This window comes from Candidozyma haemuli (genome assembly GCF_002926055.2).
Source record: "Candidozyma haemuli strain B11899 chromosome Unknown D_2014730914, whole genome shotgun sequence".
NCBI classification, from domain to species: domain Eukaryota; kingdom Fungi; phylum Ascomycota; class Pichiomycetes; order Serinales; family Metschnikowiaceae; genus Candidozyma; species Candidozyma haemuli.
Genome location: NW_020289911.1, coordinates 502306 through 515771, shown reverse-complemented (window position 1 = coordinate 515771; position 13466 = coordinate 502306). Strand labels below are relative to the sequence as shown.

Here is a 13466-nt window from a genome sequence, read left to right as displayed (position 1 = left end):
TCATTATATTTGCTATAGCGTCGGGAATTTACTTTGGAACAAAGCCAAACATGCCTGGAAACGTCGATAACCTTGTCTCTGGAATTTACTTCTCCAATTGGTCTGTCTATGGGGCGAAGCACTTTCCACAAGATTTGGATACTGCTAATCTTAGCCATGTCTTCTACGCTTTCATGAAGATTGACGGCAACTCGGGCGAAGTGAGTCTTCTGGATCCCTGGGCGGATGTGGATATGCCTGTTGGTAATGATAAGGGTGCTTTGGGTCTGTTTGCACGGATCAAGCAGAAGAACCGTAACTTGAAGTTGATCATGTCCATTGGGGGCTGGGGAACGGCCGCCCAGTTTGCTCAAGCTACAGGCGACGAAGCGAAACTTTCTAAGTTTGTTGATTCGACTATCGATCTCGTGAAGAACCATCGGTTTGACGGTATAGATATTGACTGGGAGTACCCCACAAGTCACCAGGAAGGTACACAATTGGTCACTTTGCTTGGTCGTTTGAGAGAAAGATTGGATCAATTGAAGGAGGGCTTGATCTTGACCATGGCTTCGCCAGCTAGCGAGGATCATTGCAGACACATTGACTTCCCTGCCACGGATAGGCTACTTACTTATTGGAATGTCATGGCGTATGATTTTGCGGGTTCTGGCTTCTCACAAAAGACTGGCTACCATTCCAATTTGTACGGTTCAAACGGTGACACCAGCTTGAACGTGGACGATATCATGAAGTTCTACGCTGCTCGGGTTGATCGTCGTAAGATTATCTTGGGAATGCCTTTGTATGGTAGGTCTTTCAACAAGCCAGCTGCACCTCAAATCGGCAGCGAATTCTCGAGAGAAGCATCTAATGGCGCAGATACCGTCAATTATGGAGAAATTGACAAGCATGCAGAAAGGTTTGACAGTGAGAAGGTGGCTGCTTACGCTTACAAAGATGCAGATGATGTTTTCATCACATACGATAGCCCCCAGTGCGCTTCAGTAAAGGCGTCGTACATTAAAGATAACGGGTTTGGGGGAGGGTTTTGGTGGGATTCTAAAGGTGAATCAAAGGAAAAGGATAGAAAAATGGTTGGTACGTTCGTTGAAGCTTTGGGTGGGTCCCGGAAGTTAAACGATACGAAAAACTGGGTATAGGTATACCTACAGCGTATTAGGTATGAATATTACATTTTGATAAAAACTGCTTCATGGTTTTTTGAGCATTCCAAAACCATGGCAGTGACAAATAAGTCTTGTATCATAAGTGTTTATAATTTCTAGATACAATCTTACTGAAAAGTAACCCCACGACGCGATGCTAATGGACGAGCTCATGACTCACAAAATAGAGTCCATCCTTGCAAATACACTCAAAACTGCAGCAACCAACTCCAATTGCAATTCTGAAGCTGTGCTCTGCTCAATCTCTTTGTTAACCTCCGATGGTAGGTTGGTGCTGATACCCAAGGGGCTTGGACCACCCTTGAGATTGAAAGGGTAGTCGCTGTAGTCGTTCAACAACTCATCAGCGCGAGAGAAGGCATGGTCTCTTTTGTCGTAGTTCAAGGACATCAAGACGTTTTCCAAGACGTTAGCAGCATATGCGCCACATACTAAAGCGATTGTCCTCAAGTAGCGTAAAGAAGTATCAGCAGGGAAGTGATCGTTGCTCAAGGAGTCTAAGTCCACCGTTTTTTGCGTCAAAATGTTCAACACTCTGTTTCTAATGTGCTCCTTTGACATTTTATCAGCGACAGGATGGGTAGCCATGTCGAATAGGAAGAAGTTCTTGCGTTCCGTTCTCAAAACACCTTTATCGACCAAACCCTTGGCTAGTCTTTCTCTGACTTGCTTCAATTGGTAAGAGATTTTCATTAAGTTCCAAGTTTCACCAGACAACAAGTCGATCCAGTTGGATACAGACAAGTGGCCCTCGTCATTCTTCATTATTTTAAGTGCCTCGTCCAACAAGACTTCACCGGTTGGATCCGTGTCAATAACCTCCACTAAACGATCGCTAAGTTCAAATCTACGTCTGGCAGGGTCATTGACTAACGTGATCTTCCCTCTAAAGGTCAATTCCAATAAGATGCATCCACGGAGGGCATAGGAGATGTTATCATTCCAGAATGACAAGTAACCCTCCTTGTCCTTGAGCCCCATCAACAACACTTCCTCCATAAGTGTCAAAAAAGGCACCTTCAAAGCACGACGATCCACAATGTCTCTGTCGTCCACACCAATCTTGTGGTCTGGGGTTCTGTCTCTGGACACATCGTCGTCGTCAAAGGAGTCTGACCTTCTCGCTGTCGTTGGCGTGGCCGACTTGGCACCACGACGCTTCTGCAAAACAGAGGACATACTCTATCGCTATGTTTCGATTGTAAAAGTGAATTGGCAAGGTGTGGTTGCCTTGGTGATAATATTCGTCCTCAAGTACCGCTAGACTTGGTTTTTCCCGGTCGGTTTTTTTCCTTCGTTTTGTGCGCTCTCTATTCACCTGACAATGTTTAGCCAAGCTGTCAGGCGGGAGCTTAGGGTAGGTGCAGTGGAAGAGTAGATATAAAGGAGCTTTAGAATAAGCCAGGCTATTCAATTGGAGAAAAAAGAGAGAATCCTCCGAAGATCTGCGTTCCCATGTTTTGGTAGCAACATGTCCTCGGTACAGCGCGACGGTGAACCAGCCGGGTGGACCGTATACCACACGTCCTACAATAAAACCTTGAAATACATAGTAGTTTTGAAACGTAAAGATCCAAAAAGGGAGAACTACAGTCTAAACCACGTTTAAGCTTCAGGCTATGTCGCTGGTTGTGGTTGCTGATTGTCCAAATGCTTGGCTCTCTGTTTGGCTGCGAACTCGGACACGGCTAAAACAGACACATGTGTAAGGGTCCTTTGATAAAGCGAGAGCACAATGAGTGATTTTAGGGAGTCAGGGAGGGTGGTAGAAACTGGAAGGGGTTTTTTGGGTTGGGATTTGCTTTGGTTTGTTAGCAAGTGTACTGTTTTTGTGGTACTACCGTGCCGAGGGTAAAGCGAGGGAGGCTTGTAGAGCTAGGTAGACAACTCTGGGCAGTAGGGAAGGAGAGGTTGGTCAATGTAAGGCAATTGGATGGAAAACACGGTTACTATGTGGAATGGAATTTAGGTATTGAGAGTCGGTTCGGTTTATGGTTTATGCATTAGAATGTACGCTGATAGTGGCCTTCCTTGGATGACTTCGAATGTCCATCATTTCTAAGTCCACAGTTGGCCTGGGGTCAACGCCAAATTTTCAGTCCATTTCTATCTTTATATTTTTCACTGCTCAGGCTGAGAATGGCCAGTTTGGCTGCAACCCATTCTACTGCCATCCCAGTCAGTTTACAAATGACAATAAACAATTCAAATCAACTCTTTTTACACCAAAAAGCCAAACTCAACAAATAAACTCGTTTTCCAATCCATTCCCCCTCCCTTGACAAATATACCTTACTTGTCTCGTCTAACAAGTTTGTCTCAAGCCAGCCATAGTACAGGTCTATCACGGTCTGCCCCATAGTATTCGCGCTGCATACTTGGTCCTGGTATAACTACCTGAAAAGAAACACTTTCCCCTGATACCACGCCTTTGGCTACAAACAATTCATCTTCCAAGAGATCATGGCGTCTCGTCATCTCTCCTACGATACACATTCACTACTGTTTACCAATGATAGCGATTCCCAGTCTGTGAATGATGACTTTGTGTCGTTCCCCACGCTACCGGATCCTGAGCAGGCTGCCAACCGGTCGTTTTCGAAGATCATCACCAAGACGTTGAGGAAAGTGACCAACAACGCTTCCAACTTGGTTCATACGTATGCTTCTCCACGTCATCACGCCGAGGCTCCCGATGTGCCCGCTGATCCATCTGATTCTCAGTCTATTTACCATGAACATTCAACCCCGAACACTCCAGTGCATAGGACGCCTGCTGAACATAGACTGAGGCAACATAGCACGGCTGCATCTTTTTCGTCGTCTCAGGAAGAATCGTCTTCGAATGGCTCATACTCATTGCTGGATCAAGATCAACATCATGAATCGACCCCTAGTGGCGAACCAAGCTCTCCTCATGTTAATGCTCCATGGCCAGGACTGGACTCTTCGGCCAGACAGCCAAGCACAGAGTCATGGCTAAAGCCTGTGTCGAGCAATCGTGGCTCGTTGATACCCTCTGCATCTCCAGCATCCATAAAAAGGGCCGAAAGCGTTAACGGTGTGTCCCCAGGACGTGTTTTGGCCCCTCTGTTGTTTCGTATGAACTCAGACCTACATCCTAGAGTGACTTCGGACAACAAATCATTGCGTCTATCGACCATGGGCGTTTCAAAACAGCATGCTCCAATAGTTTCTCAAACGGATGTCACCGTATCAAACACCGATGGGGAAGCAGCACCATCAAGGCCGCTACTGATTCGACTGGGCATTAAGGGCCAAGCCACTCCGCCAAAGCGTAGCTCTTCAATCAAAAGTGACACGAAAGCCCTTCAGAACAGAATCTCCTCGATCTTCAATAACCTACCGAACGATATTGAACTTTCTGATGATTCAGCTTCTGATATCGAGACTATCAACAATGATAGTATTTCTGCATCCCCAGTGGCGAATCGCTTGTCACCGCGACAGCCCACTAAAGCTAAGGTTGATATTGCCCCTGTCAAGCTAGACAAACAATCACAACAAGCTAGAACGCCCCTGTCGCCTCCATCATCTGCATCAGTGCTGGTTTACCGGACTCCCTCGGTGACCCGCAAAATATCGGCAAACCTATCCTCCTCTTTATTGGATAGCGCCAAAAGCATCATTAATAACAATATTACTGGTAAAGGCTCGTCATCCAGTTCCATTATCGGGTCAATGGGAGATATCAGAAAGAAGAGAAAGAAGAAGAGAATTGCTCGTAAACTCTCTGACAACCCACTAAAGAATGGTGGTATCCCGAAGAAGTATTGGATGAATGACTCGTTCGTGTCAGATTGTCTCAACTGCTTCAAACCATTTTCAGCATTCAGAAGAAAACACCACTGTCGCTTTTGCGGTCAAATCTTCTGTTCCAGTTGCACTTTATTTATTTCATACAGCCAGTATAAGCACGAGAAGATGAAGAAGAAGCTGTCAAAGGAACACAAAGTCTATAATGATAAGCTACGGGTCTGCAAGCCATGTTATAGTGATGTTATCGTCTACCTTAGTGATGATTCCCTGAGTTCTTCTGAAGAAGCTGAAAGCGACTTCTTCGCTAATGATGAATCCGAGTCACAAGATCAGAATCTCAAGGTTCCTCCAGCAGAACATCCATTAGTGCGTTACAGGTCAAGGTCCGTCAGCTCCAGACGTGACAGCGTTGCTACCGAGTCTCTTACACTGGCAGGTCAACAAAGCTCAAGAAAGGACAATTTTCCGCTGAGTGGTACTCCTACTGTGAATTCTACCAAGGAACCGAGCCAGAGAAGCTCTGAGGTAACGTCATACAAGCATGCTCCACAAATGGCTATCCCAACTACGAGAACAGGAGAGGCTATTGAAATCCCTGTCTCCAGAAGTCCTTTTACGAATAGTAATTTGCCAGTGAAGCAGAACTTGGCTGCTCTTGCTATGCGTAATGCTGTCAACAACACCAACTCCGTTCCATCTCTTGAGCCACAAGAAGAAGGTTTGACAGCATGGTACTCCCCGTTTCACGACGTACAGGATACCGTAACAGACGTCGTTCGTCCAAACAGTCTTGAAAATCTTGGAAAGCTTTACAATTCATTTTTGCATAGAAACCCTTATAGACTTACTCGATCTACCTCGGAAAGGATGACAAGACCGAATGTTCTCATAAAGCAGAGAGCAGCATTTGAGTCTGAACGAGACGATGACAACGAAAGTGAAAACGAAGACGAGAAAGTAATGTCTCTTTACACTTCGCTCAACAATGAATTACATGGTAAGGGCAAAAGGTCATCACTGTCTCCTAGAGCAAAGCCGTTGAGCCAGTCAATGTCGCTGGTTCCGACGTTACATGAGTTCCCAGCGATGAATGTTAACGACAAGTACATTCCTAGTCCAATGAACTTTGCTAAGCAGCCCGACGAAGAGATTACGCCTGGCTTTGGGATCAACGCCAACAAGAATCGTTCGGATCATAGGTCCTCGGAGAGAGCTAAGGCTTCCCTTAACAGGATGCGACAGAAACGTATGAACAAGTTGAGGAATAGGCACGATCATGCCAAGACGTCGCTTAAGTTACCACAACTTGATACAACCTCTGACAGCGGACGCCCTTCAATTCTAAGCCCTCAAACTACGCCGACGTCACCTATTCCACTAGGCCCCAGTATTCTTTCAGACCATAGAGACATTCCCAATAGCAGTCTACAGGGTGTACGCACCGAAAGCTCCTTCGACCTTTCAACTGGCTCTCCATTGGCCCACAAAGGATGGGATGAGAAGACTTCGGCAAGTGAACCGTATCTTCATGAGGATGTTGATTTCAATAACGCTCAGGACTCGCATGCTAACGACGGCGAATTAATTGCTTATTTCGGAGGCCTATTACCAACAATTGATAAGGTTTACGATGACTTCATGCACAAGCTTCTACTCCAGTCTTTGGCGGATTGTGACATTGCTGACCCAGATGATCAAAGACGTTGGGGATCAGTGTTGTTTGATGCCCTCCGTAAAGTTTACCAGCTTAAGATTTCAGATACACTTGATATAAAGCAGTATGTCAAGTTTAAAAAGATTTCAGGAGGAGCTATTGAAGATACCCATGTTGTCGATGGTCTTTTCATAACCAAGAACATTGACTCTAAGCGAATGCAACTGAGAATCGAGCAACCGCGTATTGCCCTTCTTATGTTTCCTTTGGAGTATTTGAAGCACAAGGAGCAGTTTATAAGCTTGAGGATTGTGGGTTCTCAACAGTCAGTTTACATTGGAAACCTTGTGTCGCGTTTGATCTCTCTTGAGCCTGATATTATTGTCGTTGGTGATAGTGTTTGTGGTCTTGCTTTGAAGCTCCTAGAGGAAGCAAACGTTACCGTGCTTTCGAATGTTAAACCCCAGGTTATTGAGAGGATTTCAAGGTATACGAGAGGAGATATTTTTTCTACCGTGAACGACTTGTTTTTCAAAAAAGGGTCTCTTGGCTCATGCAGCCTTTTTGAAGTACGAAAGTTTATTCACGAAGACACGGTAAAAACATACTCCTTCTTCACCGGATGTGATACTCAGTACGGCTTTACAATTTGCTTGCGTGGAAGTGACAGTGAGTCTTTGAGTGGAGCTAAGTACACCACAGAGACGCTTACTCCAGCACTTTGGAACGCCAAGTTCGAGAAGGGCTTCTTCATCACGTTAGCACTAGCCTTCCAGGAGCCTAAAACTCGTCCGGGAACTGAGACATTGAGTCTCTTGAATCAAAGCTTGATAGACGCAAAGAGCATTGAGAACGAACCTATCACGAACTGCCTCAATTCTATTGAGCACTATGGTATTGCCAATTATATCAAGCTCTTCACGGAAAGATTTTTGAGCGTGTCTCCTTCAGTTAACTTTGGCCTTCCAGGAGTTTTGCTCAATGTCGTGAATGCCTTCGTGAGATACATTGACTTTGCTTGCTTCAACCACAAGATACAACTGGTGTTGGATCCAGATTCGTTTGAAGTCGATTGGCTCACAAAGGCAAGAGTTGATATTGATCCGAATCGCTTCAATGGCTTTGATGATATCATCAGAATGCTCCGCTTCGTTTGCAAAGATCGCTCCATCAGCCTTTTGGAAGAATTCAACACGAGGATGCGTAACTGGTCGAATAGCATCAAGTACAACTGTTACCAATTATACCCTATTTTCCACAGGAGTATCCATGTTCTTTATTCTACTGTTTCCATCAAGCATGCTACTCCTTGTACTGGGCCAGTTGTCGTTGTCATTGATTATCACACAGATAACGATAAGTGTTTAGGAGTCTTTTTGGATCAAGCTCTCCAGGAATCTGGAAAGGTATGCGAGGACTGCAATGAATTACTTCTCGACCATTACAAGACCTATGTCCATGATAATGCGAAGGTTGATTTGATAATTGAGCGGGTTGATAGTTCTTCGCATAGTCACACTTTCAAAGGAAAGGATGAGCGTATTATGTGGAGCCACTGTCCGGAATGCAATTACTCGACGCCAATCTCTTACATGAATGACGAGATTTACTACTTGTCCTTAGGAAAGTTCTTTGAGCTTTCATTTTGGTCTGACGGAGTCAACCATGATGGTCCTTGTTCCCATGACTATTTCAAGAAACATGTCAAGTACTTTGGCTACAACGATGTTGTCATCCGCATGGAGTATTCGAAGATTGAAACGTACGAAGTGGTGGTTCCACGTAAGAGACTCGAATCTACCCTAGAGACAGATATCAGACTCAAGATTGAAAGTTTTGAACGAATTTCGAAGAAAATGGAAGGATTCTTCCTGAGTATTTCTGGGAGACTTAATAGGGTTAAACTTGATACTGCGGACAAGGCAGAAGCTGGCTATCAAAGGGTTGAGGAGTTGAAGGAACGAGTAACTCAACAACTTGAGACCTTATCCTCGAAACTTCTTAAAGTCTATGAACAAACGCTTCCTACGAATTATGTTCTGTTGAATGCTATTCAGCGTGATTTGCAAGATATTGTTGTCGAATGGGATACCGAGTTTAACGAGTTTGAATCCGACTTTTTGCCTACAGAGAATGAAATCACCAAGATAACTCAATCTCACCTTCGGAACTTCTTAATTGACAAGTTGGATAATGACGGATCTGAGAAGAGAAACGCAGAGAAAGCTAAGAAGGAAGATCAGTCGAAGGCAAAGAGTGCCAACAGCTCGGACAGCAACCTGAGAGCTTCGCCTGAGTCAATCAAAGGCTCTAGTCAGATACAACCTAAGAGGCCGGTGCCTCTGTTGAACAAGTTTAGAGTACCCTCGGCAGTCATTGAAGATAAGATTTCACAGATCCAGCAGTCATTTGAAAATGATAACAAGGGATCGTTCAAGTCTCCTGATAAGTCTTGTGCTAACTCTCTTCATGGCGATTCACCTGACAACTCTACTCAACAGAATCCAAAGAAAGTGCAAGATTTGACTAACTACTTCAACCAGATGACCCTTGAATTCCAGCGTCAAAGAGAGGAAGCCTTGGAAAAGAAGTCCTACAAGTACAAGACTTTACCCATTGTTAATTCTCTGCCAATCGTTGAGATTTATGGTAATATTGAAGACGTTGTGGATGTCAATCAGGATAACAAGCGGAACAAGTTATTGCGGAACGATTCTGCTTCCACAATGCCAAAGCTGCCTGAAGAAGGCTTCCGTGGAAATCCACTTCAAGAACAAATGCTAAGCCAGCCTACATCTGAGGGAGTTTATCTGGAAAAGAAGGTAATTGATAGGAAAGAGGAACAGAAGCATTTGGCTGATCAAAATAAGAAGTTGCTCGAGGAGATGAATAAGTCAGGAAAGGATAGTGGTGCAAAACAGAAGCTTGAGATCCCCAACCAGAGAGAAATTCGTTACTCAAGTCTCTTATGAACTATTGGGCCGACAGATCAGCTACCTTGTGGGATCCTCTTGATTATCCATTCGATGTTACTGAGCATACTTTTGCCGATTCTGATGTCATTGTTCGTGAAGATGAGCCAAGTTCCCTTGTCGCTTTCTGCCTTTCCTCCAGCGTATACAAACAGAAAATCCAAGATATGGCAGTGGCGACAGACGAAGAAGATTTGGAGGCAGTATACAACGATGCATACCAAAGAAGGCTGAACAATTCACCAAGATCGAAAGGAAGTTTAAGAAGAATTTTGGTTCGTCCAACAGACAGATGAGTGATTTGGAGAGCACAATGGTGAAAGCCAAGACGAACCACTTGAAGTATCAGTTTTCAGACGGAAACACGATGTTGTCGTGTAAGATTTTCTACAGTGAGCAGTTTGATGCATTTAGAAGAGCTTGTGGGTTGGACCAATCGTTTATTCAAAGTTTGTCAAGATGCATTAAGTGGAATTCGAAAGGTGGTAAGAGTGGATCGAATTTCTTGAAGACGTTGGACAATAGGTATATCGTGAAGGAGTTGCTGAAATCAGAGTTGGAATCCTTTGTGTCGATAGCGCCGTTCTATTTTAAGTACATTTCCCAGTCAACCTTCAACACCTTGACTACGGCCATTGCAAAGATTTTCGGATTCTACCAGATCGAAATCAAAAACTCTGTGTCAGGAAAGACGTTCAAGATGGATTTCTTAATCATGGAGAACCTCTTTTACAACCGCAAGTGCTCGAGAATATTCGATCTCAAGGGATCTATGAGAAATAGGCATGTGCAGCAGACAGGTAAGGAGAATGAGGTGTTGCTTGACGAGAATATGATTGAGTACATTTACGAAAGTCCAGTGTTTGTCAAGGAGCAGCTGAAGAAGTTATTAAGAGGATCTTTGTTCAACGACACATCGTTCCTTTCGGCAATGGACGTAATGGATTACTCTTTGGTTGTTGGTATAGATGATAGCACGCAGAAGCTTTGTGTGGGTATCATTGACTGGCTACGGACGTTTACGTGGGACAAAAAGGTTGAGAACTGGGTCAAGGGAAGTACGCTTGTCGGTAAGAAAGGCAAGGATCCAACCATTGTCACGCCAAAGCAGTACCGTATCCGGTTCCGAGAAGCAATGGATCGCTACATCCTCGAGGTTCCGGACATTTGGTATGAGGGAAAGTCTAATTAAAGAACAAAACAGCAAGCGACAAGTTCTCGGCATGGCAATTAATTAACCAAACTGAATAGGAGAGATCAGAAGGTGTCCCAAAGCAGAACCACAGTGTGGTGCAGGAAGCAGCAGCCGCTCACAGGCGGATAGAGAGATAGCCAGCGATAACACAACAGTGGGCGTTTCAGAAACAGGAAAGAGAAAAAAAAAAATAACCCCAAAAGCGTTAAGCGAGCAAAAATTAAACAACACGAAGTTTATTTTGGTACCTTCTTGCTCCCCACGGCACAACCCTCCCTCCAGTTCCAATTGACATGGTCATCCTGCTAAGCTTCCCAGATGGCAACATCGTATTGTGAGACAAACGACAAGCGAAAAATGTGAGGGACAAAAGGCAGTGTTGCTCTCAGGTATGGCGTAATCAGACCCCCCCTCGCGAAAATACAGTGAGGGCAGGATTTATCAATTCCCGGCGCAGCCATAGCTCGCTGCGGAACCTCCTAAACGCCCTTTTTGTCCCACAATTCCTGTCTCGAATATATGCCCCTAATGCTTTTGGCGCTGCTTCACTGGCGCCCTTTCGCACCACTTTATTACGCCCAAAGTGCCCAAAAACTGCCAATCTCACACTGCGCTTGCCTACTTGGACTTGGGGAGTGCAGACACTGGGGCCTGTCAAAAAAAAAAAAAAGTGCTCCCCAGGCGTTAGCCGTGGCAGTTGCCGCGCGGACTCAACCCCCTATGTCTGGAGGGCACTTTTTTTTTTTTTTTTTTTTCCTTTCTGCTTGGTATGCTCTTGGGGCGCGGCGTCGAATCTAACAAAAATAAAATCAATTGAGGATCCCTTTTTCATACCACTGCTTACCATTCTTTTCTTGTTCACCTGAAAATCTGAAATCTCCACGGTTTTCTTTTTATTTCCACTTACCTTATTCTACGTCCCATCAATATCTGCTTATTTCCCTCGAACTTGCACGGCTGGTACATATTCATTGTTTATTTGTTAGTCTAGAAACAAGAATTGATTGATCTCGACAGAATGATATTCTCATCTATCGCTACCACCCTCCTTATCATATCGTTGGTGTTTCTTATTTTGGCAAATGTGTCTGCTCCAGTTACTACCGCGTTGAAGGTTGCCTCTCACAATGACTACACCTATGGTATCTTTGGTTACTGCTGGAGAGGCTCTTGTCCAGGTGGAACGTACCCCATGAACTTTGGTGACTACGATACCAATTCAGACTGGTTGTTTGCTGCTGACACAAGAAATACCTTGTCCAAGTCATTTATTGTTGCTCCAATTGCTGCTGGTTTAGTGTTCTTGGCCATGGTGTCCACCGCGGCTCTGATCATCATTGATCCATCTTGGTTGGTCATTTCCGCCATTATACTCACGGTGCTTGCCTTCCTTGCTTCAGCTGTGACAGCTGTGATGGTGGTTCTCGTGTTCCACCCTCACGTTGACTGGACTGGTTGGCTCTTGGTGGCTGCTGCCGCCTTGACGCTTATTGCTATTCCATTCATGATTCTCGCTATCCGCGTGCATCCTCAGCGTGACGATGACGACGAGGACGAGACCGAGTCTAAGAGCAATTTTGTGGCATATAACAAGATCGATAGCAATGGCAACCTGGGTTTCTCGGGCCCCGCAATTGGCGGTGTTCGTCCACAGCCTGCCTACACGTTCAACAACCTTCAAAGAGACACCACCAACGACGACGAAAGCTCCTTCTTGAAAGATTCCACCTACAGAGGAACGACAAGGGGCTACGTTGCTAAGGATGACTCTCTGGCCAGCTTGTATGACTCTCAGCCCCGCACTGCCAATGATGTCACAAAGCCTGGTCTCACCAACTTCCCCAATGGCAGCAATGGCAGTTACTACGAAGATGCTAGTGTAAACATCAACAACGGTCCAAGCACGCCAGTGTCGGCGAAGCAGAAGATGGCTCCCACTTTTGTGCCGAACGTGGCTGTGAAGTCAGATGAGAATGGCAGAACCAACGACGCCAACTTGCCTTACCCAGCCTCTGAGCGTGGCTCGGTAGCCCTCAACAACTCCCAGAAATACGGAGTGTTTGACCACCACCCTAACGTTGAAGGCCACCAGCCTTTCACTGAAATGGGTGACGAGCTGCCAGAGCACCAGCAGGCTGATTTGGATAACGACGATGGTTCCGATTTCACCAGCATCTCCCAAAGACAACCCAATGTGGCGTACAATCCAAATGGTCCAAACCCTGGCGCGCCCAATTCTGCCCAGGCGGCTCCAGGCGGGCCAGGTGCCGGTTATCGCCCTGTCGCACCACAGGGATATCAGCCTCAGCAGCAGCAGCCTCAGCAGTATCCTAACGTTTCTCAGTACCAACCTCATTATCAGCAAAGCTACCAGCAAGGTTTCCAGCCTTCTTCTCAGCTGCTGTCTTATTATGGCGCGGAGGCTCAGCAACAAAGAGGAGCTGCTTACCAGGGACACTATGGTGCTCCTGGCAATGGAGGCGGTGGTTACGCGCAGGCCAGACCTCAAAAGCCTTCAGTATCGGATAATGTTTTGAACACCAATCCTGACTTTGCCTTGGGCGGAGTGGCAAGAAGAAAACAATTTGGCAACCCTGCTTACAACAGGTATGGGGGCCAGCAACCTGGCCAGCAGCCTCTTCATAGGCCTGGCGGAAGACCACCTAGAGATGGACCTTACGGTATGATCTAGGTGG

At 45.5% G+C, this 13466-nt stretch overlaps 3 protein-coding genes across 3 annotated transcripts; 2 read left to right on the top strand and 1 right to left on the bottom strand. All coding sequences in view use genetic code 12, as the record gives it.

Moving 5' to 3' along the window:
• Positions 1–50: 50 nt before the first annotated feature.
• On the top strand, positions 51–1142 carry CHT4 (putative chitinase; the record flags this gene model as incomplete). The annotated part of the gene is made up of 1 exon (XM_025486330.1): positions 51–1142. The coding sequence occupies one exon, from the start codon at positions 51–53 to the stop codon at positions 1140–1142; it is 1092 nt and encodes a 363-aa protein (XP_025343880.1).
• Positions 1143–1325: 183 nt separating this feature from the next.
• Positions 1326–2348, bottom strand: CXQ85_002664 (uncharacterized protein; the record flags this gene model as incomplete). The annotated part of the gene is made up of 1 exon (XM_025486329.1): positions 1326–2348. One exon carries the CDS (start codon positions 2346–2348, stop codon positions 1326–1328), a length of 1023 nt encoding a protein of 340 aa, XP_025343879.1.
• A 1284-nt stretch (positions 2349–3632) lies between these two features.
• Positions 3633–13462, top strand: FAB1 (1-phosphatidylinositol-3-phosphate 5-kinase; the record flags this gene model as incomplete). Its single annotated transcript, XM_025486328.1, has 4 exons — positions 3633–9513; positions 9546–9778; positions 9802–10690; positions 11769–13462. 4 exons carry the CDS (start codon positions 3633–3635, stop codon positions 13460–13462), a joined length of 8697 nt encoding a protein of 2898 aa, XP_025343878.1.
• Between the last annotated feature and the right edge of the window lie 4 nt (positions 13463–13466).